This window comes from Varroa destructor, unplaced genomic scaffold (genome assembly GCF_002443255.2).
Source record: "Varroa destructor unplaced genomic scaffold, Vdes_3.0 BEIS01000004.1, whole genome shotgun sequence".
Classification (NCBI taxonomy): domain Eukaryota; kingdom Metazoa; phylum Arthropoda; class Arachnida; order Mesostigmata; family Varroidae; genus Varroa; species Varroa destructor.
Genome location: NW_019211457.1, coordinates 14,806,992 through 14,828,653, shown reverse-complemented (window position 1 = coordinate 14,828,653; position 21,662 = coordinate 14,806,992). Strand labels below are relative to the sequence as shown.

Sequence of the window (21,662 nt, the reverse complement as noted above, 5' to 3'; positions counted from 1 at the left end):
GAACATGTTTGTTATGATGCCGTATGGCTGTCGACTGGTCAAAAAGCGGTGGCTTGATTGTGCTTTCCAATAGCAGCAGCGGTCGGTGGTTTGCGATGGTCCACTGGCCTAAGTGACGCTCGTTAGAATAGAGCTTCCCCACATTTACATTACATACATCTGACGAGCCGGTTTCTGTGCCGACGTAACAACAAGAACATTTTTCAATATGGCTGATTGTACGGCAGCTCGTAGTTGAGAAACCAACGGGAAACAGTTATTATGCCAGAATGCATGTATGCAAATGGATTCGATGTGATGCGTCAATGAAGTAGTTGCCAGTCCTGTGGTTAACAACCTCCATAACCTTCTAAACATTTTGGTCCTGCGTTGTATCAGACGAGTACTCCTTTCGCCGCAGTTTCTGATGAAACGAGAAGAACTTTTTGTCTGTGTGTTGTCGGTATATCGCACTTATTATAGGCACCTGAGGTAAACGTTAAGAACGTCCGTCTATCTCAGCCTTAATCACCAATTGGTATCCATGTGGTCAACCAAATATTTAAACTGGATGATCTTCGTCGAGTAATTCCTCTCCGAAATTAATAGTGAACCTGCATTGAAGTTTTTCTTAATAACAACCAACTCAAACAGCATTAGTGTCTGTGTGTGGGTGTGTGTTAACATTCGTTATATGGTACTAATGCGAACGTGCCCTCTACTACTGGTCCTTTTAGTATTAACCACACCAGCAATCGCAACAGGCCAGTCGTACCGTATATATATATAAATATACATACGCTCTTTCATTTGTAGTGATGTCCGGCTATATGAATTCGCCGTCACGGCCTTATTCCCCAGGCGGTGCTCCACCCGCTGGTGGAAATCCTTCTGGCCCTCCTGGAGCAGGCGCCCCTATGGGCTCACCGATGCGACCACAGATGATGGGATCCCAGATGGGAGGAGGTCCGCCTAGGGGCACATATCCCGCTGGTGGCTATCCACCTTCACAAGGCTCATCCCCCCGACCTCCGCCGCAGGGTTATCCGAGTCCTCGGCCATCGATGGGTCCCCCGCCAAGTGGCGGCGGTGCAAGCTACGGAGGAGGTGGCCGATCAGGTGGCGGAAGTGGTGGAGGCGCTACCCCTAAGCGGCCAGGCGACGCCAGGACGGGCCCAATGGGAGCTCGCCCCGGCGCTGGTCCTCCGCAGCCATCACCCCAGCAACCCCCCCAATCACAGCAGCAGCAACAGCCGCCGAAGAAGAAGAAGAAGCTCGCGGACAAAATTCTGCCCCAGCGGGTCCGTGACCTCGTGCCGGAATCTCAGGCGTATATGGACCTACTGGCGTTTGAACGAAAGCTCGATTTTACAATTATGCGTAAGCGGCTTGATATTCAAGAGTCGTTGAAGAGACCGATGAAACAGAAACGCAAATTGCGTATATTTATCTCAAACACGTATTTCCCAGGCAGCGGCGGACCGGCAGATCCAGCCGACAGCGGAGGCCCGCCTCCAACTGACGGCGCCGTACCCTCTTGGGAACTCCGAGTCGAAGGCCGCCTTCTTGAGGATGCAAAAGAAGGTGCCCCGAAAGGCCCTAAAAGAAAGTTCTCATCGTTTTTCAAATCGCTTGTCATCGAACTTGACAAGGAGCTGTACGGGCCAGACAACCACCTTGTTGAGTGGCATCGTACGCCCACCACAAATGAAACTGATGGTTTTCAGGTAGAATTATTTTACTTAGAAGCTCGCTTTTTCCTTATAGATAGGATAAGGCTATTCATATTATCCCATTTTAATTAACAGCTTTCAAACCAGATCAATTTGAAGGTACGTTATTTGATTTGATGACTGTAAATTGAAGGTACGTTAATTTATTGGTCTTTATAAATCCGGAGTCAATAATAAAAAGATACACAATGGCGCAATCGAGCGATGCTGGTTACAACAATTACTAAAGCTATTAAAAACCTGAAAGTCCTTTGTATATCGTCCCCTGTGAAAGTTTGATTTGTCAACCAATAGGGCACTTCTAATTTATATTAAACGTACTCTTGGATCATTCTGCTGCTGAAGTCCTGATATCTTCGCCCCTCCACTCTTTTCATCAATGTATACCAAGTTTAGGCGGAACGACCTGTCCTGACAACTGTCGGTATACCTAAATCTCTATCTGCAGGTAAAGCGTCCCGGCGATCGCAACGTTCGCTGTACCATATTGCTTCTCTTAGATTATCAACCTTTACAGTTCAAGCTGGATCCACGGCTCGCTAGACTGTTAGGTATTCACACGCAGACCAGGCCAGTGATTATAGCTGCTCTTTGGCAGTACGTTCGAACGCACCATTTACAAGACCAGCATGAACGCGAGTTTATCAACTGTGATAAATATCTCGAACAGGTAGGAAAAACTGAAATCTTGTTTAACTTAGGCTCCACCGAATGTAAAACATTTAGTTTCTATGGAAGACTGCACGGCTTGTTGTAGTTTCTATGAAAGACTGCATGGCTTGTTTTTTTTTTTATCAGGCTTCGACTTGCATTTTGTAGGAAGAGTTCGCAAAGATAAGGAGACTTGACGCATATGTTCTTCGGAATGTGGTCGAGTTCATGGACGGTAATTTCTCACGTCTTTTTTTAATTTTTTTAAGTTATTTAATATATTAAAATATTAAGATGATAATCAATGCATGTTTATTTGGTTCCGCTGATTAGATATTCCAGTGCTCACGAATGAAATTCGCCGAAATTCCGCAGCGGCTTCATCAGTTGCTCCATCCACCAGATCCCATTGTCATCAATCACCTAATTACGGTTGACCCTCAGGTACGTCGATAGACAAAGTCATATTTTTATCAAGTTCTATCATGTACACTTAGCTAGGAAATTGTTATGAAATTTCTAAATGCGAAGTGGCGCAGCTATATTATTTCTTCAATGTAACTAAAAAATAATCATCTGTTCATTGTGGAACGGTCACTTAGTATTATCATTATTAGTATTATAATCTATATATATATACACTACAAACCCGCAAAACTGTAAATTAAGGAGCAGCTATTTTTCTGAACACCTTCTATTAGCCGTGCGTGGAAAAAAATGGTAACCAAAGAGCGCTATGGTCATCTGTCCTGTAAATCTCCAATGCTCATACCTACTTGTTCATTGCGTAATCATTGTACCAGGATGTCACATCCCACATAAGCTTTGTTGATAAGCATACTTCAGAAACGACCGTTTGCAGAATGCTGAAGAATAAACCCTGTATCAAATAACCGTTCTATTAGACGGGTTTATTGTACCATCCGCGACAACTCAATTGTCAGACAATTTCTGTACTCGTAGATTCGTCTTTTGAATATGTATCTATTTAGAATGCTGTGGCCATCTTTTCGCACAAATTCTTCCGTTTGTTCCAATATTTTAGAAAAGGACACAGGTGCTACTAATTATTATCGTACAATAATAAACTCAGTTCACTCCTAATATACGGTTAATTTTGTTTGCTTTTGTTTCACATAGGACACCAAGAAGACCGCCTGTTACGATATTGACGTTGAAATCGATGATGCTCTCAAAAATCAGATGAACCAATTCGTGCTGTCCACATCAAATCAGCAGGAAATTCAACAACTAGAGCATAAAATCCACGAGACCGTCGAGACGATCAACCAACTGAAAACTCATCGAGAGTTCTTTCTATCCTTTGCGAAAGATCCTCAATGCTTTGTGAACAAGTGGCTCATATCACAAAGCCGCGACCTGAAGACAATGACAGACGTCGTCGGAAATCCGGAAGAAGAGCGCAGAGCAGATTTCTACCATCAGCGATGGTCAACCGAAGCTGTTTACCGCTACTTTTATGGCAAAGTCCAGCAGAAACGAGCTGAACTGGAGCAGGCACTGGGTATACGGACGTAGATAGATGAGCGGTAGTATGCACAAACGAAAAAAATGAGCTGCTATTAAAGCTTCAGTATATATATATATATATATAAGATGGCATAATGATAAAAAATTGGAAAAGCTAGACAACAGTTGGAGATCAGCTGGAATTTGTATATAATGATATATCTATTTGTGACTTGCGCCAAAAGACTGAGAAACTCTTATGCGGTTGCAAAAATAGCAGTAGCTACAGAACTCAAACTAGCGTGAAAACGTCACGTAAGAAAAGTGTTGGGGAGAACAAGTTACACAAGACGAAACCAATAAAATCGATGCACATCTCCGTAAAAACCGAAACGATCATGTACTATGCACGTATGTGTGTGTGTGTTGATAACGATTCAGGCGTGTAATTATAGTATTGATAGTAACCATTGATAAATTATGCAGATCCCATAAGTTCTATATATTTAACATATGACAGTGGATTGTACAGGTATTACTCTCTGCGAATATTGAAAATCAACTTGGGTACATGGCTACAATGCCCTACATCTTTTAAAGCTATTACCCGCTCTACCGGCCTATAATCGCAACTGTAAAGTATAACTTTTTATGGCCAAAAAGCTCTTAATTGTCTAAATGATATTTGATTGTTTTTGCTTTTTTTTTTTGCTTCTTTGTAAAAATGCTACGTTTCATTTACAATGAACTCCTATTCATGTATTATGTTATTCGGTCTGAGAATAGACCTATTTAAATCTCGGTATCATTTGTGGCAAAGCTATAATTATGATTATTATTATTAGTTCTTCCCCCAATCTCTTACCAGATTATATGAGATACCCTGAAAACCAGTGAAACCCCATATCCTGTAGAGTGAAATTTTAGCTGCAGATACCGTGATGACTGTTGGGTTTTACTAAAAACACCTCTTGTGACAATTGAATGCAAATGTCATATTGAGTGTGCACGGTTGGGACAAACAGATGCTGCACTACATACCTGAAGTGAAATTATTCTAAAAAGCGAGCACTTGAATTGCGATAATTCGATCATAATACAAGTGCACGGTTCAGAGTTCATTCCTGTTGCGATTGGGGACTTGCGATGCTACGTACGCACCCTTTAATATACACTATTAGTAACACAACAGTATACAGACCGACAAACCAACTATGATAAATTTTAGCAGTGAAAAATGTCGGCGACTGTGTAAAGACGAACGAAATACAATATTCATTTGAAGCACCGTCACCAATACATTATTATATAGAGCAGTATACTGTCTTGTAATGCAAATAGCAAAACATATGAAATTGCGTGTGTTACTACTGTCCCAGGAAAGAAACGACAAACAGAAGAAAGATAGAAAATTAAAGAACTGAAGAAAAAATTATCACAAAGGAAGATGTTGAAATAAATATATTGATATATTAAATAATATTAGAGTGGTGTGCGCTCTATTTATTGGGACAGCTTATTAATTCATTCTTATTAGTAATTGCAATCAGACGGTTTGTTTCGTACCCAGGACGGAGGCATCCATATAGCATAGAGCCAGCGTACTGCGTTAACGTGGAGGACGGGACATCGAAATACCTGGTACATGGATGTCATCTCGAGAAGAGCCCCCATGTTCTCCTGCTACGGCAGATATGCCTTGTTAGTGTTACGAGACGTTGCTATGTGTAAAACGAAGCTACAGAATATGTAAATTACATGATAAATAGAGAATAAAAAATAATTAACTTAGGGGACTCTTAATTTTTGGAAAAAATTAACTCCGTGTGCAGTTTTCAACGCGATGGTCTCTATGCTCACTTCGAACACATTTTTTCTACTTCTTAGTTTCACCTCAACGTCTGACAAACGAACATTTACAATATTTCTGAACTGCGCATTAGCAACGTGTGCAACCCTCATAACGATTTTGCGTTTGGTCAACATAAGTATAATTGTAAACACAAATAGAGTTATTTTAAATATCATTACGTTGAGTAGATGTTATCTATTCTGAACGGCCTTCCATAGTATCAAGTTTAAAACCTTATATTGGTGCCGAAGAAAGCCCCTTAAGAAATCGTTTCTATCCTCTACAAATTATTTTCCTGTTAATTATCTATATGTACTAAGCCAAGAATACTCTCCATGTATTTCAACTGATTATATTTCTGCCATCAAATGCTGGCCATTTCTATTTCCGATCGCTACGTCAAAATCTTCATCTAAACGCCTGAAGGCTAAGTATACTAGATGAGCGTATTTCGAAAGAGTTACATGCTCGACTCTTGGGTCAAACTATTTTTCGCATTCCTTTAAATTTGTGATGCCTTCACAAATTACTCTTTTGTCTATATATTGTCAATGATTTTCCCATATTTTTTTGTCCTCTAAGCAAATGAGGTTCACTCGGTGCACCTCAGTGCTGTGAGTTCTCTCAAGTAGTGTCATATTACTGCGGAAGTGCTCACATCAGTATCCTTACAAGGTTTACCTATTGGAAAGCATACTTCAAGTACGAATTGAAAAATAGCCGTTTGTTCAAATGTATGAAATAGACCATATGGGGTTCAATTCCGCTGTTTACTTGGGAAAGGCACCGGTCGCGACACATCATTCTTTAAACAAAGAAATCGAATGGATTATCAGGTCGACGTGATCAAGCCAGGCCAAAGACATCATTGACCTTGAAATATGCATAAGTAACACCACTTGTCTAATGCAAAGCTTACACCTTCCGATATTAACTTGCTTAATATTATTGAAAACTACGTACCTGTCTCGTGCTTTTAGAGTTAAGTAATAGATAATCAGTATTCAGTAGACTCATATTGCATTATAGATAATTTCTAAAACCACATTCGCAATTGCAAATTTGAATAATGCTACATAGCGTTACCTTAACGATTTAAGGTTTTTTTTAACTTAAATTGAAACCGCAAGGCATTAATACTTCTTATGAAAGCTTATAGCCCTCTTCGCTATACAGACTGATTATATATATATATATATATATATATATATATATATATATATATATGTATAACTACTTTACATTTTGAAGGATATCAAATAAAGGTTACATGCTGTTATTTATATAAAATGTTATATATAAAAATAATAGTTATAATGATGATAATACCTAACTTCAACGATTGGACAGAATAATACACTTAGTTTTTTTACAGCGCCATCCAACAGCATTTGAATCGCTTGCGCGTTGGTGGTGATTTTTATTAGGGTCTTTTTATTACTTGGCGGCAAGTGCAGGTGCACCGGCGGCCGCACCTTGAGCGCCACCCTGTCGGGGGCCCTGACCACCTTGGCCGCCCTGGCCTCGAGGGCCGTCCATAGAGGCACGAGTGAATCGAGGAGGCGGGTCACGGTCCTTACGCGCCGACTTTTTTCGGTTGCGCACAATTTTCGAATGGATAGCGCAAGAGACACAGTAGTGCAACTTGGCGTAGAGCTTTGGAAGGGGGTAGCTCTCGTAGACGGATGCTACCGTGATATCACGAACAGCAGCAGCCTCGACGATATTCCTGTAGAGGAAACAGCAAGGGAAAAACAGTTCATAATTATGAATATATATCTTGATAATATCATGTCACATCATTTGGGAAGCGAAATCGCGGAGAAGTCAAACATTCATTCGGTTGTATAATACCACTGAATTAGTTGTATGCCTTATGTTTACAGGCTGCAGGATGATAGTATTTAAATTATGTTGAAAGCTTAAAGTAACCTTCTTTAGAGGCTTCTTTAGAACTTTAACCAACTGTTCGTTCCCAATACTGGAAAACACAGCTGTTAATTTTTTCAACCTCAAAGATGCAATTTGGAAGTGGCAAAGAGAGGAGTATGAACTGTATATATGGTTCTTAATTTTAAGCGACTAAAACAATTCGCATACGAAGTTTTCCAAGTAAGACGCAGGTAACTATGCCCCTCTAAAAATCATTGTTTGTTATTCAGTTTATCTTTACAGCACGTATAACTGATATGAAGGTGTTAATTACACGACCCTATTTTTAGCCTCACTTCGGTCTCCTTTGTCACACAACTAATTAGCGACGTATGCATAAATGGAACTGTCAAGCCGCCTATGATTCCATCTCGTCCCAAACAAAGAATGGACTCCGTTTCAAACATACAAAATTGTTTTAGCGGTCTTAGTGCACAAGCATAAAACACGTGTATAGAAGGCTCTGAACGAGCATGAACGAGCAAAAAATAATATACCTCTAGCAGTCACGCTATAGCTAGGTAACGAAAATCACGCGTCGCAAGCAAGGACTTCATACACATAAGCATATCTCTATCACATATCCGCCACATATCGCGACTGGGAATGATAGGAGAATGATCAGAAACCAGAACTGTTTCGATTGGAAGTCCATGCGACGGACAGTCTGCTCTATCATGTACAACTACCGCCTCTAGCTGTATTGAACCAGCGGGAACACATTACCTGATAACAAATTTCTTGATAGCTTTGTCCTTAGGGACACACCGGGCGCAGTTCGTGCACCTCACGGGTTTCACGTGCCCCCTGCCGTGCTTCGAACGACCTCCGTTTCGACGTTTACACGTCATTTTTTCACACTTTCGTTACGAAACTTCTCACGTGCCACTAGAACAAAATGGCCGAAAGGCCGGAGTTCTCAATGCGTTTGCTGATGTTGTGCATACAAGCAGACAAGCCAGCCAAACTGGCGGGCAGAATTTCCAGCACTAATGGCTAATAAGTCTTGCCACAAATGTTTAACGCGAAATGTATCACATCACTTTTCATTTATTGAATAACGAAAAGTCGACTACAACAAAAATGAAGTCAAAAGCTGCCATCACTCCTGAACGCTCGATAGGCTACTGTGTAGTCGGTGGGCACTGTGCCGTCAACGCACAGAGCGCATATATTTCTTTTAAAATTCTTCAGAACAACTCCGCCGAAACGTCATAACCATTTTTTTTAGACTTTCGAAGTCCTATAAAGAATAAATTTGTCTAAGTTGCATGAATCAAACAACTTAAGCGTCCAGTGCCGTCCTCCGCCAGTTCTCCTCTCTTAGTGACGTCACAGCACAACACATACAGCATCAGCTGCTGTTTTGAACCGTCATAGACTATAGCAGAGAGCTTCAGTTGACCGTCGAGGCCAAGCCGTCTACCGGAGGAGTCGTAGAGTGAGCGTTGCTTGCAGTAGTAATATCGTCTTTGTGCGTACCGCAATTTTGCGGGATATTGTCAGACGTGCGGACAGGCTGCTCCCCCTCCTATTGCGTTCTTATACTCAATAAGATATTGAAACATTAATCTTCTCACGACTGCCGAAAGAGGATATGATTGAAAAGAAAATCTGGACAGAAAAATATCGATTGTCGGCGTCACTGCGGCCCGGGTGTTGTCAATTCGCAAATAATCCAAACTTACCTCCCATTAAAACACCTTAAGGGTCAGACAAAGAGTAAGAAAGCAGCTTGAACCCCAGTGAAGAGAAGGGGAAGAAGTCGGTTACTTGACGTTGTTTTTGCGGCTATAACTTTAGACCTCCATCTCATAACTCATTTCTCTATATACCTAGTATAAGTAAACATAATCACCCAGGGGTAGCGGCGAGAGGCGAAATTAACAGATCATTCCGATTTCGATTTCCACTCCCTACCCCCCACCACGGTGAGGAAAAAGGGCGACAAAGAACTCGCAAATGCTTTTCTACATCACAACAACAAGAACAGGAGAAGTGCTAAATAACAGTAATGGATTGTTGCGACAAGTTTAACTTTAATTGTCTCTCTATTGGTCAGGTCAGGGCGCTAATCGGATGTTGAGCAGGCAACCAAACGAAGGCGTAAACGTAAAAAAGACGATATGCTTCGAGAACGTGCAACAGCCGACTGAAATTTATCCAATTTTTTTACGAAGTATCTATTAGTTTTGGATCGAGCACTTGGATGCATGTGCCTACCAGATGTGTATATAAAGTGCGTGTGTGTATGTATGTATATAAATATAAAGAGTTTATGTATATAAATATATCATCACAGTTACCCATTTGTACCTATCTGATCCATAGTGTAGCGTGGTAGATACTAACTACAAGTTTATTCGTGAGAACTTCATAGGCCAAAAAGACACGTCCCGAACTCTCATTACGACGGATAATTACCTCAGTACTGAGCGAAACGCGTAGTAAACGCGTGAAGTCAACTGAACTGAAAGTGCTGTGGCTGGGTTGCACTGTTCCCCTTTGTTAGACGGTTCCATAAACGCTCAGGAGTGCTCAGAGGTGTCAGTAGAGACAGTATTGCCACCGGAATTCTAATCGAATCGGATTGCCTGCAACTCGTGCAGTATTGCTATTCAGTGGGTGGTCAACGTCGTCAATTTAAAGTGCCGATGCCTGTTTTCCCGTATCATCCATTGTGTGTTAAAAGGTAGTTAACAACGATGCCTCGCTGTGGATAAAATAATCTCGACGCTGTGTACCGCTCGCTGGCAGCCTGAGCGGACACAGCCGAACCTTGTGAAGATACAAGATCGATTTTTGCGCCAGTACAGGAAGCTAGGCGCTGGTATTAAAGTGTGTGCTTTCCGGCGTTACCCTTCCGGATTAAACTGAATCGAGCGCTGCCGCAGTTCCTGCTGCCATTGAAGATCGCGTCGCCGTATGACGTCGTAACTATGGTCAAAAGCGGATCTTCGATGATGGCCAAGACGGTAGCTGATGAGAGCAGCGTCCGGGTCGCTGTCAGGTAAGTCCGCGTCTCGCTATTAGGTTAAGTACGTATGCATTGTAGCGTTTAGCTGTGTTTAATACGTTGATCTGGTGGTTTCGTGGCATAACTGTTCATTTGTGTTGTGCGATATAACGTGACGCCTGAGTTAAGAGTTCTACTGCAATACTACTGATGATTTCGGTGATAGGCTCTGATGATGAACAAAAGCTCAGGTTTTATAAAAACTGATTTCGTGTTTGATTGGTTGTGGTAAACCAATATGCAACATTTCTGGGAACCTAGACAAAACGTTGGTGTGTGATGTGCGAGCTATGTAGCGACATAAAACCACACGAACAGCCTACTTGGTCAGACAAAGTATTTCCATTTAATGCACGATATATTAAAGCCGCAATTCACGCTTACGTCTTGTTTTTATTAAACCCCGAAACAACTGAGGTTCGGAATTGAGCCAAATTTTGGCGCGTAACGCACAGTTGGTTCGGGGAGTCGAACTAACGTAAGTATTCTGCCCGAGTTTTTTCCCATTTTATTTAAGCGGGTAATGAGCGCTGGGTGGGCGGCCGGAATTGAGTTTTGCCCTACATTCACACTGTAAACAGAGGGTGAGGAATGATACTTCCACCGAGTAATCTGATTACTAAATTGGCCCCAATCGTATTTACTTTAGCTCGGCGGGCCAAATTGGGAGCTTTTGAATCATCCTTTGCCCTTCTCGACAACTGCTAGATTAGGAACTTGTCGTCCCTCTGAGAGTAGTCGACGACGCAGACACATGTACGTATAAAAAAGGTGTACGTTTGTGTGTGTAGAGAACATCTAGACACAACTACAATATATAAAAGCGGTAGATATGGAACAGAAGGAAATATACAAGATACCCCGTGGTACAGACGTTTTTTCAGTTATCGTTTTAGCTTAGAAAGCGATTGCTTTTTCAATTAGTGAACTACAATGCGAAACTAGGTCATTAATGTATGGCCTCTTAGCTAGAGGCAGAACAGTGAATTGGCAGCGAACTATAGGAACATGAATATTACAGTATGAAGAGCATCTATCCCCCGCTATCAAGACACAAAATCGCTATCTTTAATTGATATTAGTAATGTATACGTTCTGCAATAATATCCTAATACTCAATAGTAATTTTTAAAATACGGGACTTCTTCGGTGACTGAGCCAATCCGAAATCTCCACACGCAATCATGTTCGTTCCTAACAAATCGTTGCTCTACAATAATTGGGTTAACAGTAGTCCTGTAGTCGTTGTTTCCCCTTTTGATCATCCCATCAATATGGTGATATATATTCTATGTGCAGCTATATTCTTTCATTACTGTTATTTCGAAAATTGCTACTGTTCCGATATATCTATGGATGTATTGTGACAACTGAGGCATTTTGTCTCATTGTCGATAACGTCAACACCATGTTCCAGACTATGTATCATTCGTATACAATATAGTCACACATTAATGTCGTCAAAGCGTATGCACACAACAACCAAATTGATTTCTTAATCTAGACATTACTCGGTGTACTAGATCCAGGATAGAACGTTTCGAGGATAATAAGCTATTATTTTTATTTACTATTAATGTTTTTATTATGTACACATGCTGTCACCAACCATGCGCACTGCTTATACCTTAGCCTGATATCGAAACAATGGTTTTATCGTTTTCGATTCAGTAATTTTCATGTGAGCATGCTCTCTGTAGTAGTAGGTCAATTAAAAAGGAAATTGATGAATTCATTGCAGAAAAGTTAGTATCGAGTGAACGGTAATAATATTGCCAAGAGATCGTAACCACCAAATAGATTCAGACCATTTCATATGAGTGGTCACAAAAAGGCTCCATATTTGAATGCTATACTAATTGACAAAGGAACATCTTCGATCGCATTTCCGTCTGTGGAACTTTGCAGAAACATTACAGAATCGAGCCATCTCGAAAGCGGTTAAAAAAGATCATTTAAAGTAATAATAATATTAACAATAAATAAAAAATCAGTCTTTGGTGTAATTATAATTATTAATTCCACCAATTTGTGTCAAAGCCTGAACTGACATGAACGGTGATTACGTGTATTTGGTGGAATCAGAAAAGAATAGCGCTCTAGTATGGCTGCCGCCTGGCAAAGCAATTATCTACCAACAACAACAGCTAGCAAATTTTAGGGAGGTCAAATGGGATATTTCAATGCGTCCGTTATATAGCCCAGTTTGCGCATCATCAGACCACATCTCGGTCTCTATTCTATAATAGTGGTGTTAATTCAGTTTCCACGGAGGGATGCAAAACCCAGTTCTTCACCTACGCCCAGAAACTACGAAGTTATACAATGATTAGGTTAGTGTTACCACGAAAATAGCAGACAATGATCTATCGAAATATTTTACGCTTTTAGCATTGGGATATTATTTTGGCGTTAAAATACGCCATATACGCGAAAACTTAACTAAGAAATATTCTAGTCAAGTAGCCCTATGAACGAATATACAAACTGTAAGGAGTGGACTGGACCGTTATCTGTCCGTACAGCGCGTGTTTTCTTGCCCTGAATGACGATCAACTATGGAAGATAATATTAATCAGTTAGTTTGTTCTATTTACCTCACCCGCGGTCATACGCAAGGATCAGCACTCTCGTATGAAATAGCTGGGCTCTATGGCCGGATATAATAAAAAAAATTTTCGGAGTTGTTGCCGTGATCAAAGAAACTCGTGAATATAAGTGTATTGTTACGGTTATATTAACTTACTATAGACTAGTCTCGTCTCAACAGAGCGATTGAGTACAGTTTGTCATATGTCATATGTGCACAGATTCATTTTACCGAAAGACACGTACTTGAGATTTTTACCTGCACTTGTTGTGTGCATGTTGTTGGTTTTGGACGTATATTGTACAGTGCTTCGTGATAATGTAGCGAATATTGCTCAATGATAATTTCAATGTGCATGTAACCATGTTCACCGTAGTCTTTACGTCCACTAAAAGCCATTCTAAGGTTTTTTATGAATAAGTTTTTTAACTTATTGAAACGTTTCGCTGGTGAACGCAAAATGGCGCGGTGCTAAAATACTCTTTCTGTATCCTATATACACTAGCAGTGCACGTAAAAGTTGGTAGTCCTGCTAATTATCTTCGATAACAAATTTGCTCCTATTAAGAGTTGTCTATAAAAACACAGAACCTCTTAGGATGAGACAATCGTGTTGGGTTCATCCACTGAGGTTCATTTCATTGTGAGCTGCTGCAGTAAAGACGTGCGAGCATTGAAAACGGCCGTACAACCCGTGGGAAAAATGGAGGCTCATGTTCCACTTGATGTGAAAACCTTACGTTTCCACTGACAGAAAGCATTTTTTATTTGGTTTCAATGGTTACCATTGATATTCAAGAATTTTTTTTATTAATTAATACGTATTGAAGATATCTTCTAGGACTTCTTAAACCCTAGAAACTACCGATAGACTCATTTAATGCATCATAAAAAAATCAACGTTAAGTAGACTCTGAAATGACAATATTCGTTAGGGGAAGAGGTAATGAAGTATACACATGTAGTGTAATTATTTATTTATAAACTCGTTTTGAAAAACTCAATTGGAACATATTTTTAATCCCGCGAACAATGTGCTCTCCCATTTTTATTTGCTCTTTAGTAGTTGATTAATGAAGGTAGCCATCTTCACGTCCCGCCTTGAGAGTCCGTTTACGTCGTGGCTCGACAGAGTGATTTGCACCTGAAACAAATTGTGGACAGTTCAGTTATACATCCTGAGATGGAAGTTATACATCCTGAGATGGAGACGAAAAGTACAGGAGTGTGCAAGTGGATATATCTTCAATGGCTTTGCGAAGACCATACCTAGTAGTTCTAAGAAACCGTACCACGTAATTGACCACTTGTTCGTTGGTAACCGGTGATCATCAAAAAAAAGAACGGGTTAAAGGTAGTCTGTTGTTGGTGCCGTGCTCTAGGTTGGAGTATCTTCCGTGGGCAACCCTCCCATTCAAAGGGCCCGATGCACGGTAACAGGGTGTTTCGGTGCTAAGGAAAGGCGGATCGTTCCACTGAAACTGCGCCACTATTCAGCTTCGTCTACTATAGTGGCTGTTTACTGTCACTAGAATATACGCAGCTAAATACATTGTCCTATAATTAAGATTCTCTAGTTAATCGAAATCGATCAAAGAGCTGCTTGCCCGAGTAAGGTCAGTAACAATATAAAGTAATAAGTAAAGCCCCTCCGGTAGAGAACGTAACGGAATTCCTTTTGGCTCGGACTTTTATCGCTAGCATACTCAGAGGGTGCGCAAATGACAGTGATGCTTTTTGCTGAATGAGTTCCCCGCACAAAGAAAATTACCCCCCCCCCCTCCTTTCCGTTTATCCAGCAATTTTACCAATAAAATCGACCAGCCTTATTCTGCCGTTCCTTAAAATCGAAGGTAACAACAAATCTTGGCTGTGAAAACACTGCTGTGTTTTGACTCGGTAATATATTACAGGTATGTTGCTGTCGCTGTTGTTGGCATATTAGTGTGGGATTTGCTCTCCGGTGCTCATGAAGAGTGCGCTCTTTGTCCAGCGGCCACGACGTTTGATGCCGTAAAGTAGTGACGTTACCTTCCTATTCAACCGGATTCGAATTTTAGTCTTCCTTGAGACGCTGAGGTGATGCAGTTAACGGCAAGGTGTCATATCGTTACTCACTGTTACGTGACAACGGCAAACACCATATTTAAGGCATTCTCACCGATAAATAGATTAGTAGCAATGCAAGCGAGATTTGCCTCCAGTCATTGTACGATCCTTTGGAGCACGACTTAATATAGCGCTTAATTCCTTACTCTTTTTCTCCTTCTTGTAATTTTGCTGTGATGTGTTATGTGGCGACACCTGCTTAAATTCGATTACCTTGCAAGCATACTATAATTTCCAAAAGGAATTCCGTTACGTTCTCTACCGGAGGGGCTTTACTTATTACTTTATATTGTTACTGACCTTACTCGGGCAAGCAGCTCTTTGATCGATTTCGATTAACTAGAGAATCTTAATTATAGTTTCTATACTTTCGAACGGGTTAACGAGTCATATTATGAAACAACCCAGGCGAACTAAGCGCACATTCGCTATGTTAGTATATTTGTATCCTGTTTATCGTGACACACAAGCTAATTTTTGTTGACATAACCGAGAAACTCGACGTGGAAAGAGGCTCATTTGCAGCTTAGGTAGCGGCTGTCGGTGTCACAAAAGTTGGATAATTGAGGGATATGAATATCTTCTGTAGTACGAAAGAGCCAAATTTGATAAACGCCACCGGTGAGCAGTCAAATTTGGTTTTTGGCGACGTCTTTACCCTTTAGCTTAACGTTTTCTTTCATCTAATGTGTAGTATTTTACACAGCTTGCCTGTTTGTCTTCAACGAGCGCCAAGCAACTCCTGCTACTTTTAAGATATTGCATTGCGCGTCGCCAAGTTTGTGCGCTGTGTAGTCAATGAAGTGATTGTTTCTAATCAACTTAAAAAAAACTACTACAGCTTAAAAAAAACTACTACAGCTTAAAAAAAAACTACTACAGCTTAAAAAAGCTAGTACAATAAAAACTAGTGCAATTAAAAAAAACTAGTACAACTTTGAAAAGAAAACTAGTACATTACGACATTGAAAAAGAAAACTAGTACATTACGACATTGAAAAAGAAAACTGGTACATTACGACATTGAAAAAGAAAACTGGTACATTACGACATTGAAAAAGAAAACTGGTACATTACGACATTGAAAAAGAAAACTGGTACATTACGACATTGAAAAAGAAAACTGGTACATTACGACATTGAAAAAGAAAACTGGTACATTACGACATTGAAAAAGAAAACTGGTACATTACGACATTGAAAAAGAAAACTGGTACATTACGACATTGAAAAAGAAAACTGGTACATTACGACATTGAAAAAGAAAACTGGTACATTACGACATTGAAAAAGAAAACTGGTACATTACGACATTGAAAAAGAAAACTGGTACATTACGACATTGAAAAAGAAAACTGGTACATTACGACATTGAAAAAGAAAACTGGTACATTACGACATTGAAAAAGAAAACTGGTACATTACGACATTGAAAAAGAAAACTGGTACATTACGACATTGAAAAAGAAAACTGGTACATTACGACATTGAAAAAGAAAACTGGTACATTACGACATTGAAAAAGAAAACTGGTACATTACGACATTGAAAAAGAAAACTGGTACATTACGACATTGAAAAAGAAAACTGGTACATTACGACATTGAAAAAGAAAACTGGTACATTACGACATTGAAAAAGAAAACTGGTACATTACGACATTGAAAAAGAAAACTGGTACATTACGACATTGAAAAAGAAAACTGGTACATTACGACATTGAAAAAGAAAACTGGTACATTACGACATTGAAAAAGAAAACTGGTACATTACGACATTGAAAAAGAAAACTGGTACATTACGACATTGAAAAAGAAAACTGGTACATTACGACATTGAAAAAGAAAACTGGTACATTACGACATTGAAAAAGAAAACTGGTACATTACGACATTGAAAAAGAAAACTGGTACATTACGACATTGAAAAAGAAAACTGGTACATTACGACATTGAAAGAGAAAACTGGTACATTACGACATTGAAAGAGAAAACTGGTACATTACGACATTGAAAGAGAAAACTGGTACATTACGACATTGAAAGAGAAAACTGGTACATTACGACATTGAAAGAGAAAACTGGTACATTACGACATTGAAAGAGAAAACTGGTACATTACGACATTGAAAGAGAAAACTGGTACATTACGACATTGAAAGAGAAAACTGGTACATTACGACATTGAAAGAGAAAACTGGTACATTACGACATTGAAAGAGAAAACTGGTACATTACGACATTGAAAGAGAAAACTGGTACATTACGACATTGAAAGAGAAAACTGGTACATTACGACATTGAAAGAGAAAACTGGTACATTACGACATTGAAAGAGAAAACTGGTACATTACGACATTGAAAGAGAAAACTGGTACATTACGACATTGAAAGAGAAAACTGGTACATTACGACATTGAAAGAGAAAACTGGTACATTACGACATTGAAAGAGAAAACTGGTACATTACGACATTGAAAGAGAAAACTGGTACATTACGACATTGAAAGAGAAAACTGGTACATTACGACATTGAAAGAGAAAACTGGTACATTACGACATTGAAAGAGAAAACTGGTACATTACGACATTGAAAAAGAAAACTGGTACATTACGACATTGAAAAAGAAAACTGGTACATTACGACATTGAAAAAGAAAACTGGTACATTACGACATTGAAAAAGAAAACTGGTACATTACGACATTGAAAAAGAAAACTGGTACATTACGACATTGAAAAAGAAAACTGGTACATTACGACATTGAAAAAGAAAACTGGTACATTACGACATTGAAAAGGAAAACTGGTACATTACGACATTGAAAAGGAAAACTGGTACATTACGACATTGAAAAGGAAAACTGGTACATTACGACAAACTTTTAAAAAAATGCTAGTATAAACTTTGTACTTAAAAATATACTAGTACAATTTTAAAGGAATACTTGTACAACAATTTGAAGGCTAGTACGACCAGAAGAAGGGAAGTCTTGTTTTCGTTATGTTTCTCTTAATCTTTGTAAACCTGCTAGGTAGTCCCAAATTGTCAATTCAGCCTTGTTTCTATTGACTGAGTGCAACTGATGAGTGAGTTTAGATGTTTACGCATGTCGATTCTTATTCCCAACTATCCCAATCCATGTTAGCTTAACATGCATTAGGAATCTGGTTCTGTAATCAATAACCCGTAATGCTAATCGCTAACTGCGTTCCATAGATGTAGTCAGACAGTTCAGCATTGCATTACCAATTTTGATTCTAATACAATCGACGCCGTTTTATAGTCGGCGTAACAGTGCTTTCTAATGGTTGTGCCAACTGGCGCCGGATGCGTGACGGTTGGTCTTAAATTAGATAACACGGTAGCAATTCTTGGGCCTATTCATGTACGGCACTGTTAACCGAGTACATATCGGACGTCTCTGACGCTGACTGTATCATACGCGCTACCTATTGAAATGCAGTCTGTGCCACTATATATCTAATTCCTCCTCAATGAATAATTTAGATGGAACTGCCTTGCTTGTAGCTGGCAAATTGATTAAATTTTATTTTTTCGATTGATTTAGTTCTTAGAAGAATTTTTACTACTACCACTTGTGAAATAGAGAACTTGTTGCAACTGGTCAGTAGGCTTCTTATAGTAATCCTTTACGCACACACATTTACGCATATATACGGCTGTAGATTATCTGTTATAAGGAACTGCTCATCTACACACAAAGATAGTTGCCGTAATGCTCGACGAAAACTAGCTACCGGAAAAAAACTAGCGACGAAATGCTAGGACGAAAACTAGCGGAAGAACACAGGAAGTTCACTGCCGGAAAATTTTCCCAGTTTACCTTATTGTAGACATTGAACCACTCTGGATGATGATTCATTTTTTCTGCATGCAACGCTACGCGGCTCATGAATCCGAATGCCTCATTGAAGTCCTTGAACATCACCTCCTTGTATATAGCGTCACGTCCTGATGTAATTGTCCAACCCAAAGCCAGCAGGGGCGCTAGCTCTTCCGTTCGCTCCGTAGGTTTTAAGGCGTCCTAAAAATAATTGGCCAATGAAATTGGAATAGTATATAAAGCACTTGAGCACTATATCCGAACGACAATAGATCAAAAGATGAATATACGTTGAGCAATCAGCCGTTAAGTTGCCATTGTTATCAGAGTTGCTTCTAGCTTACAGTCGAGTCGAAGCAATAATTCATTCTCTGTAAGTCAACGGCATTTTAAAAAGCTTACCTAAAAAATGATTACAAATCAGGGGAGTCGGTCACTTCCATAATCGTATCTGCCTAATGCTCTGTTTTATAAAGATATTACGAATTAAAATTCCATTCTATATGAGAGAATGAGAATAAGTCTTTGCTTCAAAATTCCGTTTTGAAAGTTGTTCGCATTAGTTTCCACTGTCACTTTGATTTAAGCTGTGTTACCCCTAGAAACAACAATGTATGTACTGTTGTGCTCAATTGTATTACATTTAATGTTGATCAATCCAAGGAAAATTTAGCAAAGTCTCTAAAGGGCCTCTATGAATGAATGTTATGCACAACGTTCATTTTCACCCGCACCCCTCTCGGTCACGCAATGCACAAGAGAATGACGACGAGAAAAAACCGACGGACTTCGCGTATTATCGCTCAAAGATGCAGTTCTCAATCAGACCCGACAAACATTCTAATAATCGCCAGAAACGGTATCTTACAGATGGAAAGCAGACATGGCGGGTGTCAATTGACTACTCTGGCTGCCCACTAAGTCAAAAAAAACTGTGGTTCACTGCTCTAATAGAAAAACACCGCGCATTAAAATTCGGCTCTTTTTAACTAAGTAAGTGTTGAGAAACAACTAGAAAAATTGAATCAGAAATTTTACGTTGACTATAGTTTTCGCAATATTTTCGGCGATTTTCAACGGGACGAATCTCTTCCCGGTCGTGACTAGCCATATGGCAAAGTAACAATATGTAGAGACGCTATTATTAATATTACATTAGAAATACTACCACTATTATGATGAAAAATATCAGTTGGATGCAGTATCTCGAGCGAGTAGGAAACGTGAGGCCGAATTTGCTAGGTCCACGTAGATAAACGTTTTTTTTTTTATAAAGATTTTTCGTATCTCTGGGACTGTACGCATGGGTACATTATTTTTCAGTGGACGGAAGCATGAAATTGGATTGGGAAAGCCGTTCCGTAGCGCGTGCAGTTCACGGACCGACTGTTTATACACATATATATTGTGATAATCTGTGTTTTTGGCTAAGTGCTATTTTAGAGCACATTAGACCAACGAATATCTAGAAAAACTGCAACATTTGGTAAAGCGTTGTTATAGTCAATACGCGTTATATAATAGCTACCTAGATATATTTAGATTGAAAAGCGTCAGAATAGACTCAACTGCATAATCGAGTTTACAGTCTGAAAACGTAACTTTTTTTCAGTTCTGCGTATTCCCATTGACGAATTTCGAGTTGGTCCTTATTCACAGATACCAAATGCAAATGTGAGCAAAACAGCATTTGTGAATGTAATTAAACCAACACGCATGTCCGGGTTGATATTCTATTTACCGTACTTTGGAGCATGACATAAGTGCTCACATCGTCGGCATGGCAACGATACATGTTATGCAAAATGTAGGCACGAATTGCTGGACACCATTGACAAACTGAACTTAACGTCAGCTCCTTGAAATATGTACATCCTATCTGAGGACGTACATATTACGTTAATATATACTTTACGTTAAAATCAAACCATCAAATATATGAGAACCTACCATGTTGTGAATCCTGCTGGAGTGTAATGCACGTCTTCGTTCACGCACTTACTGCATATACGCACCGTCGGGTCCCGTTACTCGTTGAAGTGACACGTCATCGGTCAGATGCGAAAAAAACGCTGTTAAATAACAGGCTGTATTGTTAGGGTGCCGGCTATGATTGCAGTCGATCGAAATGACAAGGTTATTGCTAGGAAAGTTAGTTTATTCTCGCTCACATAAGTGCAGGGCAAAGTGGCATTTTTCGGCCAGCTCAAAGTGTCTCGATCGAATTATGTTATTTCAGTCGATTTGTATAAAAGCAGGTGTTTTATTTTAATACTACGTTAATTCTAAAATACCAAAAAAATGTACCATGCGGCGACTAACATTTCGCTGTAACTTTTGGTAATAGCTCTTTAACAGCTCTCCAAAATGTGCGAAGTGCAAAGAATCCAATGGAATTAGAAGCAAACGAAGATCCCACAGGCTTGTACAGCAGACTGTGCAGTAATGGTTGCAAGCGTTGTGTGTGATGAAAAGGATGGAGG

General features: G+C 39.7%; 4 protein-coding genes across 10 annotated transcripts in view; 2 read left to right on the top strand and 2 right to left on the bottom strand.

The window, feature by feature from the left end:
• The first annotated feature begins 33 nt into the window (after nt 1–33).
• Nucleotides 34–5,318, top strand: Bap60 (Brahma-associated protein 60). Of its 3 annotated transcripts, XM_022804444.2 has the most exons (5): nt 38–471; nt 796–1,706; nt 2,161–2,382; nt 2,697–2,807; nt 3,504–5,318. In XM_022804444.2, the coding sequence occupies exons 2-5, from the start codon at nt 798–800 to the stop codon at nt 3,900–3,902; spliced, it is 1,641 nt and encodes a 546-aa protein (XP_022660179.1). In that variant the 5' UTR covers nt 38–471; nt 796–797; the 3' UTR covers nt 3,903–5,318. The 3 variants fall into 3 exon arrangements, with proteins under 3 accessions (XP_086842409.1, XP_022660179.1, XP_022660178.1); XM_022804443.2 differs by having other exon boundaries at nt 39–1,706; XM_086986283.1 differs by lacking the exon at nt 2,161–2,382 and having other exon boundaries at nt 34–1,706.
• Nucleotides 5,319–7,081: 1,763 nt separating this feature from the next.
• On the bottom strand, nt 7,082–8,553 carry RpS26 (ribosomal protein S26). Its single transcript, XM_022801397.2, has 2 exons — nt 8,344–8,553; nt 7,082–7,414 (listed from the first exon to the last, which is right to left on the bottom strand). Exons 1-2 carry the CDS (start codon nt 8,466–8,468, stop codon nt 7,123–7,125), a joined length of 417 nt encoding a protein of 138 aa, XP_022657132.1. The 5' UTR covers nt 8,469–8,553; the 3' UTR covers nt 7,082–7,122.
• Nucleotides 8,554–8,881: 328 nt separating this feature from the next.
• Klp31E (kinesin-like protein 31E) overlaps nt 8,882–21,662 on the top strand; it is a 64,851-nt gene continuing 52,070 nt past the window's right edge. The window contains exons 1-2 of one of the 4 annotated variants that reach the window (XM_022801389.2): nt 8,882–9,856; nt 9,998–10,627. In XM_022801389.2, the coding sequence (XP_022657124.1) occupies nt 10,557–10,627 (71 nt within the window). In that variant the 5' untranslated portion in view covers nt 8,882–9,856; nt 9,998–10,556. Of the gene's footprint in view, nt 10,628–21,662 lie in introns of all 4 variants that reach the window. The other 3 variants (XM_086986259.1, XM_086986261.1, XM_086986260.1) reach the window with 3 other exon arrangements.
• On the bottom strand, nt 14,155–21,648 carry LOC111248672 (pterin-4-alpha-carbinolamine dehydratase-like). Of its 2 annotated transcripts, none has more exons than XM_022801398.2 (4): nt 21,502–21,648; nt 21,130–21,251; nt 19,180–19,380; nt 14,155–14,367 (listed from the first exon to the last, which is right to left on the bottom strand). In XM_022801398.2, the coding sequence occupies exons 2-4, from the start codon at nt 21,130–21,132 to the stop codon at nt 14,272–14,274; spliced, it is 300 nt and encodes a 99-aa protein (XP_022657133.1). In that variant the 5' UTR covers nt 21,133–21,251; nt 21,502–21,648; the 3' UTR covers nt 14,155–14,271. The 2 variants fall into 2 exon arrangements, with proteins under 2 accessions (XP_022657133.1, XP_022657134.1); XM_022801399.2 differs by having other exon boundaries at nt 21,487–21,610.

Excerpts from the sequence above, each read along its gene's own strand:
- Bap60 (XM_022804444.2), top strand. The coding sequence starts at position 798 with ATGTCCGGCTATATGAATTCGCCGTCACGGCCTTATTCCCCAGGCGGT. Across the intron at positions 1,707-2,160 it reads ATGAAACTGATGGTTTTCAG|GTAAAGCGTCCCGGCGATCG; the intron begins GTAGAATTATTT and ends CTCTATCTGCAG. Across the intron at positions 2,383-2,696 it reads GTGATAAATATCTCGAACAG|ATATTCCAGTGCTCACGAAT; the intron begins GTAGGAAAAACT and ends TCCGCTGATTAG.
- RpS26 (XM_022801397.2), bottom strand. The coding sequence starts at position 8,468 with ATGACGTGTAAACGTCGAAACGGAGGTCGTTCGAAGCACGGCAGGGGG. Across the intron at positions 7,415-8,343 it reads ATCAAGAAATTTGTTATCAG|GAATATCGTCGAGGCTGCTG; the intron begins GTAATGTGTTCC and ends TTTCCTCTACAG.
- LOC111248672 (XM_022801398.2), bottom strand. Across the intron at positions 14,368-19,179 it reads GGTTCAATGTCTACAATAAG|GTGCAAATCACTCTGTCGAG; the intron begins GTAAACTGGGAA and ends AATTTGTTTCAG.